The 15,033-nt window shown below is 37.1% G+C and overlaps 1 protein-coding gene across 2 annotated transcripts in view; it reads left to right on the top strand.

Annotated features, from left to right (window-relative positions):
* Positions 1-15,033, top strand: part of Immp2l (inner mitochondrial membrane peptidase subunit 2) — a 799,387-nt gene that overhangs the window by 598,691 nt on the left and 185,663 nt on the right. For both annotated transcript variants that reach the window (XM_005343824.2, XM_005343825.2), the window contains exon 6: positions 12,388-12,490. In XM_005343824.2, the coding sequence (XP_005343881.1) occupies positions 12,388-12,490 (103 nt within the window). The remainder of the gene's footprint in view (positions 1-12,387; positions 12,491-15,033) is intronic.

Here is a 15,033-nt window from a genome sequence, read left to right as displayed (position 1 = left end):
TTTCCATGATGCCGGAATTTACTAAATAGTAATAAATTTACAAAGTTTAGCTGTTTCAAAGGCACGACATATCATATAATCTATTTACCTTGCTAGCCTGACTAAAGCAAATGCTGGTTCTTAACATTCCAATCTCAGTATCACACATCACATGGTTATTTATGCCTATATGCATATGTACTCAGGAACACATTTTTTGACAGTGGAGAAAATTGCTCAGCAATTACTTGTGGCTTAGATAATTGGTAGGATGTATTTGAAAATATGCAAGGCATAAAATATAAAATCTGCTCTGAAGCTTTAAGGAAATTCAGTTTATAGCAAACCACTTGGCATGCAGATGCTCTGATCTTTGATCCCATTTGTGTTTGGTGGTCCAGAGAACTCACAGGGAGGAGCCCTCCACCATCTAACTGGATTATCCTTGGGAAGGGAAGAAGGTCTTCCGAGTTCATTTGTCCTTTTCCCGTGACTTCCCCTAACAGTTGTTTAGAGTCATCCAATCTAAGAAGAGAAATAACCAAACAAAGGAATTGCTGAATAAATTGTATTTATGCCTTCATACTGCTAGAATTTATAAAAATAGTGTTTATTTCTACTTTATTTCAAGTTATTTCCTATCAAAATTACTAGTTTTAAAATTTTTATATCTATGTAAATATATTCCCTTTATCAGTTCAGTGAGGTTTCCTTTTACGTTATTCCCCATATACTGTACATGAAGGCATCAATACAGCAATATAGTGTTTAATTTAGAACTTTTTTCTCCTTTTGACTTTACCATTTTTTCCCTTCTCATGTCTTTTGGGTCACACCATCCCCTCATGTATGTAACCTTTTCTGTATTCCATGTTTTCTTTATGTGACTCCACGTTCCCTAAGTCCACATGTAAATATCTGAACTTATTTTACTCCTCCCCAACCAACATGGAAGAATCACATGGGCTTTCTGTTTTTAATCATTTAGTAATGTTTTTTTGAAAAGTCTCACTGGTCATTTGGAATTTCTACTGTACACAGCTCCCTGGTCTGCACACATTACTGTTTGACCATTCCCCTGGAATTTTCTTTCTTATCTCCTTATTTGTATGATGCCGGAGGTCACTAACATGACGAGTGTCTGTGCCAGCCTTCCATTCTTTTCATCTCTGCCCCTAGATTTCGTATCTCGTGAGCCATGCCATATAAACAAAAACAGAGCGAGAAGACATTGCTATATCTATGTTTTTATAAATCTTTAAAACTGTGTGTGTGTGTGTGCACGCGCGTGCGTATTGCCATGTGTGTAAAGGAACTACAGAGGGCATAGGAAGCCATTGGATCCCATGGAGCTGGAGTTAGGGGTAATTATGTTACCTGATGTAGGTGCTGAGAGCTCAGGTCCTTTGAGATAGCCCTGTATCATCTTAACCGCTGAGCCATCTCTCTAGCCCCGGTGTTGTTATATTGTTATGTTTGTGGTATTTGATTCCAGGAGTAGAATTACTAAATTGTAAGGCAAATGATTTTTTTTAAATTGCATAGATTCTGCCAGATTGCTTTCAACAAAGATCATTAGTTTTCATATATACCCACCAGCAAAATGAGACAGTGCACTTTTCCTCCAATCCATTGCAACAATAGAGCCAGTTGCTTACCATAGGGTAATCTATACTGCTGTAATTCCTGTCTCTCTGAGTACTGGAAAACGGGAGTACCACTTTACATATATATAAAATGTGAATTTCTCAATTTGTTTCTGCCCATAGATACTGTTAACCTATTAATTACAATTTTTAAATACTTGGATATCTCTGTATTTTTTGAAACAAAATGCTTTTTCTTCTCTCTTAAAAAAGTATTTCTTCTAGTAGATATTGTGGCCTCCAGCTACTTTGTTATTTTTTAAAATACTGACTTCTTCAATTATTGCAAAATTTAATACAGATTCCTTGATGATTTGTGGATATTAACATTTTATGTGATTACATGTACATTGGAGCCTCAGACTTTTAGAATGTGAATGTAATGTACTGAATGTCTTCCTCATTCAAACCATGTTCATAGTGGTGAACAGGCTATCTCTTGTTCATTTCTCTACTTTCTCGATCCGCACCTTTGAGACCATATTCTTACTGTTTTCAATGATATTATCTGTTTGAATTGTCTGCTTAATCTACGAATTGTGCCTTGACCAGGCTTTTGTCGTGTTTATGTTCGCATCTCTAGAACCTAACAATTCTTGTTACTAATGGTCATTTCATATGTATTTGTTAAATTCATTTAATTAGAGAATAATTTTCTGGATGTCTTAATTAGTATGTGATAAAGTATAGCTGGGCTTCTTCTGTAGCTCTGAAAATATTATCTTTCACATATTGGCATATCATCTGACAGCACTAGTTTGGAAGTCTTGTGTGTATTATCTCCTCATGTGGCTTGGGCACTGACTCACCCTATTACCCTTCTTTACACATGAGAAGGTTGAAGCTAAGACCCCTGGTCCTCCACTGAGAAGGTGCCAGAACTGGCGTTCAGTTATGGTCTGTCTGGCCGGGAGACTTCTATTTTCTTTCCCGTCTCACATTCTTTTCCTGATTCAAAATCAGATTCCTGAAAAGAGCTTTTGAATTCCTGTGCAATGAGATCTTTAGCTCTGAGGAATTCCTTTTTTCCAATTAATTAAGTAACCCAAAGCTCATTAAATTTATAGGAAATAAAACAGCATGCATTCTTTTCATTATAAAAAAATACTTGCAGTTTTATAATAGAGATTGAGTAAATGATGGAATGCTGTTCATAATTCCTCAAATATTTAAACATTATTGGTTCTTACAATGGAAACATTGGAATGTTTCTTTCCCACATTCATATCGAGCATGTTAAAATGATCAAGAAATGGAGTAATGAATGAAATGAAGGTCTCTGGGAAATTACTTCTAGAGGGGATGTTGGGAACAAATGTAGCAATCTAATCTTTAACAAATAATAACTTTATTTTATAAAGTAAAGCTGTGTGTTACTGCTTTATTTAAGGCTGCTTGCTAGCGAGTTGTGCACAGAAGAAGTGTCTCTGTTTCTGCTTCCCATTCAGTTCGATTGACCAATAAGCAAACTGATTGTGTTATTTGCACCTACGACATTTCATAGCTCCACTCATCATTTCAGCAAAACAAAATTTAAATATATAAAAGCTAGATGCAGTTTTAAATATGTAGTATGATCTTTTCTAGTTGGCCAGTTTACATGATGCCTGAAATTATGATCATAATACTTTTGATCTATGTAAAAATTTGACTCAGTACACTTCTAGATAAGTTAGTATTGAACAAAATAACATATAGAACATCTTAGAGGAAAAAATCAATAATATTGTCATCAAAATTGGCATTTACATTTATTTAATCTTTTCCACACTAAGTGTTTTCACTGGGAAATGATTTACAAAACTCTTCCATTTTTGATGTTATTCCTTGAAATACTTTCGAACAAAAAAACTTCACAAGTAGGATCTGAATTTCATACTACCTTTTTTTTCTGTTCACATGAATCAGCTATTTATATCTTGATCCAAATATCCACAAAGCATTTCCTGTTTATAATAGCCTAAAACTATTTAGCCCTTTAAACATTTGTTCAGTTAGCATTGCTTGATCTTTGCTTATTGATCTCTTCTTCTCTAAATCAATTTTGTAAACATTTCCAATTTATTGAATTTTGCCATGAAACCTTAGTCTGTCTCTGTGCATATTTCACTGGTCATTTTTTTTATTTAACTTTTTAAAGATTTATTTATTTTTATACTATGTGTATGTGATTTCCCTATCTGTATATATGTGTACCACTTGCATGTAGTGTCTACAGAGGCCAGAAGAGAGCACTGGATGCACTGGACCTTGAGTTATAGATGGTTGTGAACTCCATGTGGTTACTGGAACTCAGATACTAACACCAATGTTGATCACTGAGCCACCTCTTCAGTCCCTTGCTTAAATTTTTTTTAATGTGGTTTATAGTCAGTCAAAAAGACTGAATCATAGCCTTTCTTCTATAAGCATTTACATTGTTTATGTAAATGTTATAGTAAATATTGACCTATACCCCAAAGAAAATGAACACACCAGGGTACCAGGGTATTTTGGTAAAATCCAAGCTCAGGCTTTACCAATGACCTTATGAGCCTGTATGGAATCTAATACCAATAATTTGCAGTCATTTTCATGGACAGCCATAGATTCTTCTAAACGTGAGAAAACATTCTCCATATTAAAGAAAATTGTCATGTTTGTTCTTTAATTGTCCTATTTATGTTTTGATAATTTAAATTTAGAAAAATGCATCTAGGGTCTTAATTATTAAAATAATTTGTAGCTACACTAAGGCCATCCCTGTTACATTTAAAAAATTAACTCTGCAACTTTATGGTAAAGATATACGAGTTTGCTCCAATCACCTAGCAACAGGCTAGTGTCTGTGAAGAAAATATTTCTCTTTTGTTCTACTGAATAGATGTTAAGACCTCTTCTTTAAGTCTTGAATAGTCTTGATACATCTTGCTGTAGCAACCAAATTCAAGAGTGTGCTTTTTGTACCTTGATGCTAAGTAGCCTGATGATGGTGTAGGAGGTCCTTCTGCATTTGTGTTGTTTTCATTGGTTGAATAAAGAAACTGCCTTGGCCTTTTGATAGGCCAGAAAATTAAGTAGGCAGAGTAGACAGAACAGAATGCGGGGAGAAAGAAGGCAGGCAGAGAGAGAGCTGCCATGCAGTCACCAGAGTCAGACATGCTGAATCTTTCCCAGTAAGCCACGACATACAAATTATTAAAAATTGGTTAAAACAAGATGTGAGAGTTAGCCAAGAAGAGGCTAGAACTAATGGGCAAGTGAATTAATACAGTTTCTGTGTTATTATTTCGGGGGCTAAGCAATCCAGGTGGCCGGGACCAAAAGCAGGCCCGCTTCTCTTCCTATTACCTGATGATACCACCTAAAGTCTCTGACCTCCACATCTTTATCTGTACAAAAAGGAGTTATTAGATCGTTTCTAAGGTATGTAGAGTTGCAATCTAAAGAAATTAAATCACCTTTAGCAATAGGCAATTCAACTTCCTTGGACTATCATTGCCTTATTTACATAAATTCACAGTCTGTTCATTTGTGCGTCACTTTAATTTAATGCATGTGGCAAGGGAAGGCATATGCATCTTACCTGCATCAGCATTTTTTTCAAAGCAGACAATAGGCCAAATTTAGAGTTGGGGTTGAGAATGAGTATTCAGAGTGTTAAAATGGCTTGCCATGTTGTGATAGCCAACAGTTCTTAAGAATTTTAGAACTGCCTGATCAGGTATCTTAAGAAACAAAATTTAATCAGATCCATCAAAAGCTTTTAGGCTCACTTCTCTCCTTCAAACTCTTTTGTAGGATAAAATAGACACTAATAAGCTTTGTAAGGTCTCATCTTAGTGACATGATCTCATTTGGTCTGATATTAGTATAGCTACTATTTCCTGACTTGCTGTTATACCATTACTATTAATCAAAATGTCTCTTCTTTTTATGTATTTCTCTCATAAGCATCATGTGTATTAAAAAAGCATACAAATTGTTTATCCTTTTTAGAATTTTGTATTTATTATTCGTCACACAATACATTTGACTACAGTTTCTCCTCCCATTCTCCCCTCTCCCCTGCCCTGCATGCCACCTCCATCTCCAACAGAGGCCTGCCAGGGATATCAACTGAACATGGGCATAAGAAAATACATGACTAGGCCCAGAACCTCCCATCAAGATGGGGTAAGGTAACCCAGTAGGAGGAAAAGGATCCTAAGAGCAGACAAAAGAGTCAGACACCCCTCTCCCACTGTCAGGAGTTTCCCCCAACACCTAGCCAACTGCTGTGGGACAATAGTATGTACCCTGTCACTTGTATTTTAGATAAATGCTGATTGTCCAGTAGTAAGGCAGTATAGGCAGGACAACCAGGTAGGAAGTAGAGGCAGGGTGAGGAGACTTCTGGGAAGAGGAAAAGTCAGTCTGCAGTCATGACCCAGCCGCATAGGAAGCAAGATGTGACTGCCTCGCCTAAAAAGGTACCAATTCATGTGGCTAACACAGACAAGAATTATGGGCTAGTATAAGTTATAAGAATTAATAAGAAGCCTGTGCTAATAGGATAATCAGTTTATAACTAATGTGGACCTGTGTGTTTCTCTGGGACTAAATGGCTGTGGGACCTGGTGGGACAGAAACCTCTGTCAACAGCCAACAACCATAAAATATAAGCAGAGGACCTAGTGAAGACCCTTGCAGGTCTCTATAAATCCCCATGAGCCCTACTTAGTTGATTCCCTGAGCCATTCATTCTCTAGGTGTTTTCATCCCCTCTGGCTCCCACAGTTCCTACTCCCCCTCTTCTGTCAGGTTCCTGAACATCAAGGGGATGTTCAGGACTTTCAGCATGGGCTCTCCTTCTCTTCCAAATGATCGGCAGTGGGCCTCTGTATCCATTCCCTTCAGCTGCTGGAGGAAACCTCTCTCATGATGACTGGGCTAGGCACTCTGTGAGTATAACAGAACATCAATAGAAATGATCTCATTGATTATTTTTCTTGACCAGTTGTGTTTGGTTCTCTGGCTATCCAGCCTATGGTTCCTGGTTATCCGGGCAGTGTCATACATGTGCTCCCTCACATGGCATGGGCCTCAAATTAGACCAGCCATTGGCTGGCCACTCCCAAAGTTCTGTGCCAACATTGCCCTAGGACATCTTGCTAATATCCACTTAAATGAGTATATACCATAATTGTCTTTCTAGGACAGAGTTACCTCACTCAGGATGAATTTTTTTCTAGCTCCATCCATTTGCCTGCAAATTTCATGATGTCATTTTTTAACTGCAAAGTAATACTGCATTGCATAAATGTACCACATTTTTTTCATCTCTTCTTCAGTTGAGGGATATCTAGGTTGTCTCCATTTTCTATTATGTATAAAGCCACTATGAACATAGTTGAGCAAATGTCCTTTTGGTAGGGTAGGGCGCCCTTTGCATATATTCTGAAGAAGGGGATAGCTGGGTCCTGTGGTAGATCAATTGCCAATTTTCTAAGGAACCACCATATTGATTTCCAAAATAGCTGTACAAGTTATGCAAATTCTATATTCTATAAGCTAGATTTTTTTCAATAAAATATTACTCTTTAAATTATATTAGCTCATCACTTTATTATGGCTACTGATAATAACTAGATTGTGTCTTGTTTTTGTTTATTCCTATATGCTTCTTAATTAGCTAAAAAAGATAAATCTCATTCAGTCAATTAAAAAAATCTTAGCAAACGTTTCTGACAACAATTTGTTTCCTTTTACATGTCAGTAGGATAAACGAATGCACGTCTCTAAAATTAAACTTTATTTTTTATGTGCAAATTTTACTCCTCGATTCTTTACCCAGAAAAATTAAAATATATTTCCATATGAATACATATGAATCCTGTTTCTTTTTTGCTATATTAGTCTGATTTTCTGTTGCTATTATACAACACTAATGAAAAACAACTTGGGGAGGAAAGGGTTATTTCATGCTATCCTTCCACCTGACCCCCCATATTGAGGAAAGCTGGGGTGGGGAGAGAATTGGGAGGTAGGAGTGGAGCAGAGTTGTTAGTGCGGCTCAAGGCAGGAACTGCAACATAGGCCGTGGAGGATTGCTCATGAGCAGCTTCCCTTGGGAAACAGAAACTCAGGGTTGGGGATTCAATGAGCAGTCAGCCTCTCAGGTTATCGCTGCTTCGTACATGTAGAAAATTCAATAGGATGGCTTAAAATGATATCCCTAATGAATCAGGAATTATTAATACAAATTACGGAGAGAGGACAAGAGAGCACATATGCACTAGAGAAAGACACAGGGAGAAAACAGTTAATAAGCCCTTACCTTCTTATAATTCTAAGAATTACGTGGACAGTACTTCTGTATTCAACTGATGACACTTCAACGATCTAGAGACTTAAACGCTTTGTTTTCAAGGTCAAATCAAATTGGAGGCAATCATTCTCCGTCCCACTTATAAGGCCTAGGTAACTTGTCTCGGTAAAGCTAGTACTAAAAACGTCTTCTCTTTTAGACAGGTAGTTAAAGTTCCATACAGAACTCATTTCTGACTGTCAAAACCAGAATTATTTGCAAGCTATAGATACATACAACCTTGTGGGCTGACACCCCACTTACCTGCTAAATCAGCTAAAGGATTATCTTGTCTTTTATGTGTGTTCAGGAGCAGAAAGCTATTTAAAATTCCTTCTGTAGAGAAATTCTATTAGCAGTATGCTCTTTCCTTGGCAGCCCTAAAAGCAAGTAGCCCAGTAATTTGCCATCATATTTTTAAGCTATTTTGGGTTACTATTTTAAAAGTCGGATGTACTCTATGAAAGGAAGAGATAGAGTACACCCCTCCCCCATCCATACAGCACCATGTTTACCAGAGTCCTCTGTTTGCACTGTTGCCTGCAAACCTGACCGTTTTCAGTGTAAGCCACGGTGTATTCGCATAGCAGCATGGAAATATGCAGGAGACTGGTGAGTGAAGCCACAGATAGGTAGATTGTACCTTTACCTGTCCTTCTCTGTATGTTTGAATACGGAGAAACAAATAGACTACCCCTTCACATATGAGTTTCAATGTGCCCTGGAGGGAAAAAGAAGAAAGTAAAAAGAGTCTCTGGATCATTAAAAATAGTCACAGGCACGGCACAACCGCAAGAAAAAAATTATTGAGGCATATCTCCGGTAATTTGAAGACAGATGCTAACTGATAGTGAACCTCAACACATTCTCAATTCTAAAATGGAGGAAAATAAAGGGCCAAGGGAGACTGGCAATAATCATTACCACTTACTGGGTTCTAAATGTGCATCAGAACCGTAACCAGTGCTTTGCGTAAGAACAGGCTCCCATCTAAGATGACACATTTACTTAGTGTTCAGTACATGCTACTCTTACCCATTGAGTAACCTTAGAATTACGCTCTCTCTGTGTCTCTGTCTCTCTCTGTCTCTCTCTCTTTCTCCCCCCTTCCCCACACTTTTGTCTACTGTTTTCAATGAGAAACTGCCCCATTGAGTTTTATCAACTTGTTCAAAATCCTATACACCTGAAAATGTCAAATAAACAAACCAAGATAACCTAACTGAAGAGATGAAACTGGATAGCAACCTCCCCTCCCTGTATTTGCAGCTCATTTCTAGCCTCCAGCTGAACCTAGTTAAGGTGGATGCTGTTCCTCCTATTGTAAAGTTGGCAGCTAACTATAACTTAAAAGCTTACTTGAGAATCATGGATTAAGGTTGAAATTTCTTTAGACTGTTCAAGAATCATTGTGCTTTCCATAGTATCGTACTGCCTTTGTGACAGTATCTAAAATCACTTCTAAATTCATTTGTCGTGTGTTTAACAAATATTTGTTGAGCATTTTGGGGCTCTAAGGACATTCTATAAGAAAGGCACATTCTTATAGGTCACACTTTAACAGGGATAGATGGACAGTTAGATAAATAGCTCCATGAGCCCACATCCATTCTTAGTGTGCATAAAAAAGAAAATTAAAGCTTTGTAAATGGCTAGGAAATAATGGGATAAAGAAAGCTCAAGTTCCTTATGTAAGATGGTCACCACAAAGAAGCCTGCAGCCTTCAGTGGTCCTCTGGTGCTACTGTAGCTTTCTGTCACAAGTGTCCTGACTCTGATAGCACCTAAAGTTCAATCTGACTTTTATATCATTCTAGCTTCTAGAAGAATATGTTTGGCCCACTATTTCATTGTTGTTGTAATTTTGTGTTGTATTTACTTTATATATATTTACTATATACACACAGACATACATTTAATAGTTCTTGTAATAGACTATTACAATTAATAGTCTATGTGTTTGGGTCTCAAAGTGCCTTCACACCCATGGGTTTTTTTTTATACTATGAATGTGCAGGAGACTTTATGATAATTAATATGATAAGCCCATTCCTTTCCAAATCTTGACAGATTGTTTGCTCCTAGCTTACCAAGCCTTCTGCTGACCTTGGACTCCTTCTCTACCCCATAGGTAGTCACTACCAAGCAATTGAAAGTCTTTCAAGATTGAGGCTCATTTTGGTTCCTTCCCAGGAACCGTCCAAGCAACAACAAAAATAAGTTAATATGAGTACATAGAGTAGGCACTCATCCTCGGGAGATACACCCCAAGACCTGGAGTGAATATATGTGTATGTGTGCATGTGTGTGTGTGTATGCACTATATCTCATATAACACACTCTGTGACTGTTAAATAATTATTTGAAGAAAAATCTAATTTAGTCATGGTTTATCGAAAATACTCAGCTTACTAAGGTAAAGATGTCTGCATATGTTAGGAGATGGTACCTTTAGTGCAGCTAACCGTACGTGTTCTCCTCATCATTGACATTTGAGGTGTGTATGGGTTATTCCACACCAGCTCATATAGTAATGATGTCAAGAACTAATGGAGGGACTTTAATTGAAGTGCACTTCTATTGCAAAGTGTATGAGGGTGAGATGTGTTAAATTTGTTTTTGCTTTTCTCTAAAAAGCTGCAAACCTCCTTCCCTATAGTAATTAAAGACAAACAGCAACCATTAACTTACCGTGGGGTTCTAATGGCCATAATATTGCTTTCTTGCATGGATGACTTACTGATCTAAAGCAAAGCAATTCAACACTGAAATTATCTTGAAAATTAAAAACCATCCAAGATAATGAATAGTTTCAATTTCTCTGGCACCAATTTATGTGTACTCTCCCTTTTTAATGCATTCTTCTGTGCATGCGCAGCTTGCTCACTAACAGACTAGCCTCAGCGAGATTCCGTACCACAGAACAGTACACCAGCCTCAGTTTCTGAACGTGCTGGCTTTCAGATTGATTTTCATTCATTAATTTGCTCATTCATTCAGCAAACCTTTATTGAGAAGTTTGTGTAAGTTATTGTTTTCCAGGGTGCTTTAGGAAATAAAGGAAATATAAAGTTATTTGCTCCCAAACGAAGTATTTTTGTGAGCTTTGAATCAAATTTTATTTTAATTCTGTCTTATATTTAATTAATTGTTTTATAACTTATTTATCAACACTGTGTTGCTAGTTGTTTGGGTAAGTTACATTTGGAATGGGAGCATTAAACTGTGTGGATTGAGCGTCCCTTATAACAAACATTCGTCCTTATTTCTAATATTTCCTAGCAATTGATTTTTTCAAGTAGAAGGCCAGCAGGCATGACCATAAAACATTGCCAGAGTAGATCCAAAAAAGAAATGGAAACAGAAAGTTGGAATCATTTCCTACAACCACCAACAATGTGAGAGAATGTGCTCCTGCCCCTTCCTTTCCTGTGTTAAAAATATGAATAACCACTGTATGTCATCTGTCATTGACGGTTCCTCTTCAGAATTGTTCAAAGTTCGTTTTTAAGAAAAATGTAGTTCTGAGCAAAAGTTTTCCAATGATACTGAATCTATAGATGCCAAGAAACGGTCAAGATTCCTTTCTTGCCCACTAATGCTGAGTCTCCAAATCTTTCCTTTTTATATGTAGCCATGTTTTGTCTTCATGCATGCTCGTGCAGCAACATGTGTGCCTGGTACACATGGAGGCCAGAGGGACATGTCAGATCCTCTGGGACTGAAGTTAGAGGTCTGTGTCACCATAAGTGCTGAGAACTGTACCTCTGTCCTCTGGAAGAGCAGCTAATGCTCTTAACCTCTGAGCCATCCCTCCAGCCCCCAGTTTTGAATCTTAATTCTCATAAGTAGATTGAAACAGTTAAGCACTAGCATAAATGCAAAATGACAAATATATGTTCCTTTCATTGAGGCATGTTAAAGATTTTAAGTATGTATAGTGTGAATTAAATTAAGTAGCAAAACACTGTATTTGGTGTTTGGGCTTTGCCTTTAAGCAGGTTTTTTTTTTTTTTTTCTTATACAAAGGATTAACTGTATTCCATGGTTATCCATAGAATATTTGACTACAGTTATTTTATTGATTTTCTTCATTTTGGGTACAAAAAGAAATTATTTATGAATCTATACAGTAAGTCATTATTAAGGTCAAGATGACTTAGTCAATGGACTCTACAGCTGATGTATTGTTTGTCTGGTCTGTTTAAAAACTTAACTTTGAGCATTTTGTTTCCCAAAGCCACACTTGTTATTCATGGTTCCCACAGACAGTTTAGATGCTGAACCACAGCTTACTTTAGGGGAACCTGGGTGTGATTTCTAGGTCAGTCACTCTTCTCTTTCTAATAGCTGTTCTTTCCTTCCTAATTCTGCATCTAGGTTGTAAAGTTCCCTTCCTGCTCATATCTCATTGGTTTCACTGTTTGTTTTCAGAACCATTGGACACAAAAACCGTTTGGTCAAAGTTCCCCGTGGTCACATGTGGGTTGAAGGCGATCACCATGGACACAGTTTTGATAGCAATTCTTTTGGACCGGTGAGTCAGCTTGTACCTTGTTTCTGAGAAAGTTGCCTTTCAAAGGTGGAGAGCCGAGTGTAACCTAATAGTTCACTCTGTTCTGTCAGCCAAGACTGATCAGAGACTTCGTAATGAAACTGTTCATGTTGGGAAAATTCCTTTAGGCTATCAAAGTGTGTATGTGTGTGTTTGTGTGTGTATGTGTGTGTGTGTGTGTGTGTGTGTTTCAAGAGAGTCTGACTTTCCAGTTGGAAGATCTCCATTCCCTCACAGATAGGTCTTCTGTCTGTTTTCAATTAATGTTTAAGCAGTAAAATATGTAAGAAGATGTACAGGCAACAATTTACCTTTATTCAACGCAAAAGTAGTAGAAATCATAGTAGTCAGTGTCGAGGAGGTGGCTTTCCTCACTTCCTTTTTTGGTCCCATCTTCATCTCACAATGAAATTGATGTCAAACAGATTATCAGAATAATGTATCCAAACTAAATAAGTTTTAGATGTTGCAAACGTCCTTATAGAGAAGCAAAGACCTTTAAACGTTGTGAAACTCACCTACCTTTGTATTAGGTTGAACAAAGACATGTAATTTTAGACAAGTAACTAAATGATGTGGAGAGGCTAAGAGAAGATAAAAGTTGTTTGCACAAGTCAAGCTTTCTCAGCTATTGAAGAATGTTTCTTGTCTCCAACTAGAGGAAGGACAGCTTTTGCTTGGGAGTTTTAATCCTCTGTGTTCAAGGATAAGGGAGGAGATTAGTGTGCCCACCTCATGTCTGTTGTTTTTCAGATACCCTTAGCTCAAAGTAATCCTGTGTCAGAGTGGCATGCTTGGGGGTGGCACATTCTGGGAGTGTTCATAAGTGACATTTTGTTAGCATTTAACTTATAGCAGAAACACAGACACGCTCTAGTCTCTGCTTATCCATAGAAGGTGACTACACTGATATTTTATGGATTTTTCTTTTACTTTGAGTGCATATAGAAATTCTCTATTTATGAGTCTTCTTCATAACTCATGAAAGTGGAGAATTTCTTAGTGAGTGGAAACTGCCGCTGATTTTGTTTGTTTAAAAGCCTTAGTTTCCCAAAGTTACATTTGTTATAAATGTACAGGACAAAGGAATTATTTAGCATCCTCTCACATGCTTGTGTAAAACATATAGACTCATATTTTGTCAAAAATTAATAGGTTGTGGCCTCTAATAAAAGAGCTTCATATATGTGTGTGTGTATATATACATATATACATATGTATATTTTGTATATATATATGTATATTTTGAGGAGCCCATGTTATTGCCACAAAATATGCTGTCACTTGGACTTAACTTTGGTGAAAAGCATAAGAACTAGATTTGAATAAATATGTGGGATTGTGGGAGAAATTTTAACACACCATTTCTTTTTCTCTCTAGTCATACTAATGATGATTTTTATAAAATATCAAGGCCTATAATTGCCTTTGAGTAGTAATTATATAAAAATATTACTTAACCTAAATTCTACCAAAGATGAAAGAAAGGTTGGAAATGTTTTGTGCTTCTTATAATGCAGGAAAATTAGTGAGGAACTCAAGTAGTGACTTAAAAGAAAACAAATCACTTGAATATAGGTCTATTTCTTTGACCAATAAGAGTGCATGTGCCACATTGTTGGTCAAGTCCATAATAAATGGTATTTAACTTCTGTGACTTCATTATTTTAATGATATCGAAATGAAGTATTAATTGTGTTGTTTTCTATCAGGAGTATGTTAAGTTACTGATAATAAAGTCTGAACGTTTGGGGGATTTGGTATTTTGTTCATTTTAAACTGAAGCTGGTAAAATGTTGATAATGTAATTATTATGACTGCCAATCAGTTGCTTTCTCTTTCTTGCTGGAGAAAGAAAAGGAGGGCTGGAAGGATTACTTGTGGGCAAAGGCTTGTTATGTACGTGCAATTGATTCCCAGAACTCATACAAAATGCACGGCATGGTGGAAAGTACCTCTACTCCCGACCCTGAAGAGGAGAACACAAGAGGATGAGACTCACTGGCCAGCAAGTCTGTGCTAATGCAGAGCTCCAAGTTCAGTAAGGGACTCTGTCTCAAAACTATAATCTGTACAGGGCTTGAAGAAGACATTGGATGTCAACTGCTGCTCCTGCCCCAAGTCCACATACGTATACACACGCACAAACCAAGGCATACATACATATTAACAAGTATGCACTCGTGACGGTGCATATGCACACAAATTTTTAGAAATAGAAAAGACAATAATAAAATGGGGAGTTGGATGCTGGGAATTTCATAGTGTCTGAAATGTGTTCTGTGATTGTTCAGCTCTTGTGGCTCCATTTTCTGCCCTGCTTCGAATCACTGAACTGTGGCTATAAAGACACCCACAAAACAATAACCAGTGTGGAAGTGTCCTTTTTATAAAACGGAAGAGAAGAACTACCTGTGAGAGGTGATCTCACTGCATTTATTACAGTGAGAAATTACAGCACCTAAAGCTTTGGCGAACATGCATGCATCTCTGAAGGCCATTTGATTTACACTAATGTTTTAGGT

The sequence above is a fragment of the Microtus ochrogaster genome, chromosome 1 (genome assembly GCF_000317375.1).
Source record: "Microtus ochrogaster isolate Prairie Vole_2 chromosome 1, MicOch1.0, whole genome shotgun sequence".
Classification (NCBI taxonomy): Eukaryota; Metazoa; Chordata; class Mammalia; order Rodentia; family Cricetidae; genus Microtus; species Microtus ochrogaster.
Note: the sequence above shows the minus strand (reverse complement) of the source record. Positions and strands in the feature narration are given on the sequence as shown.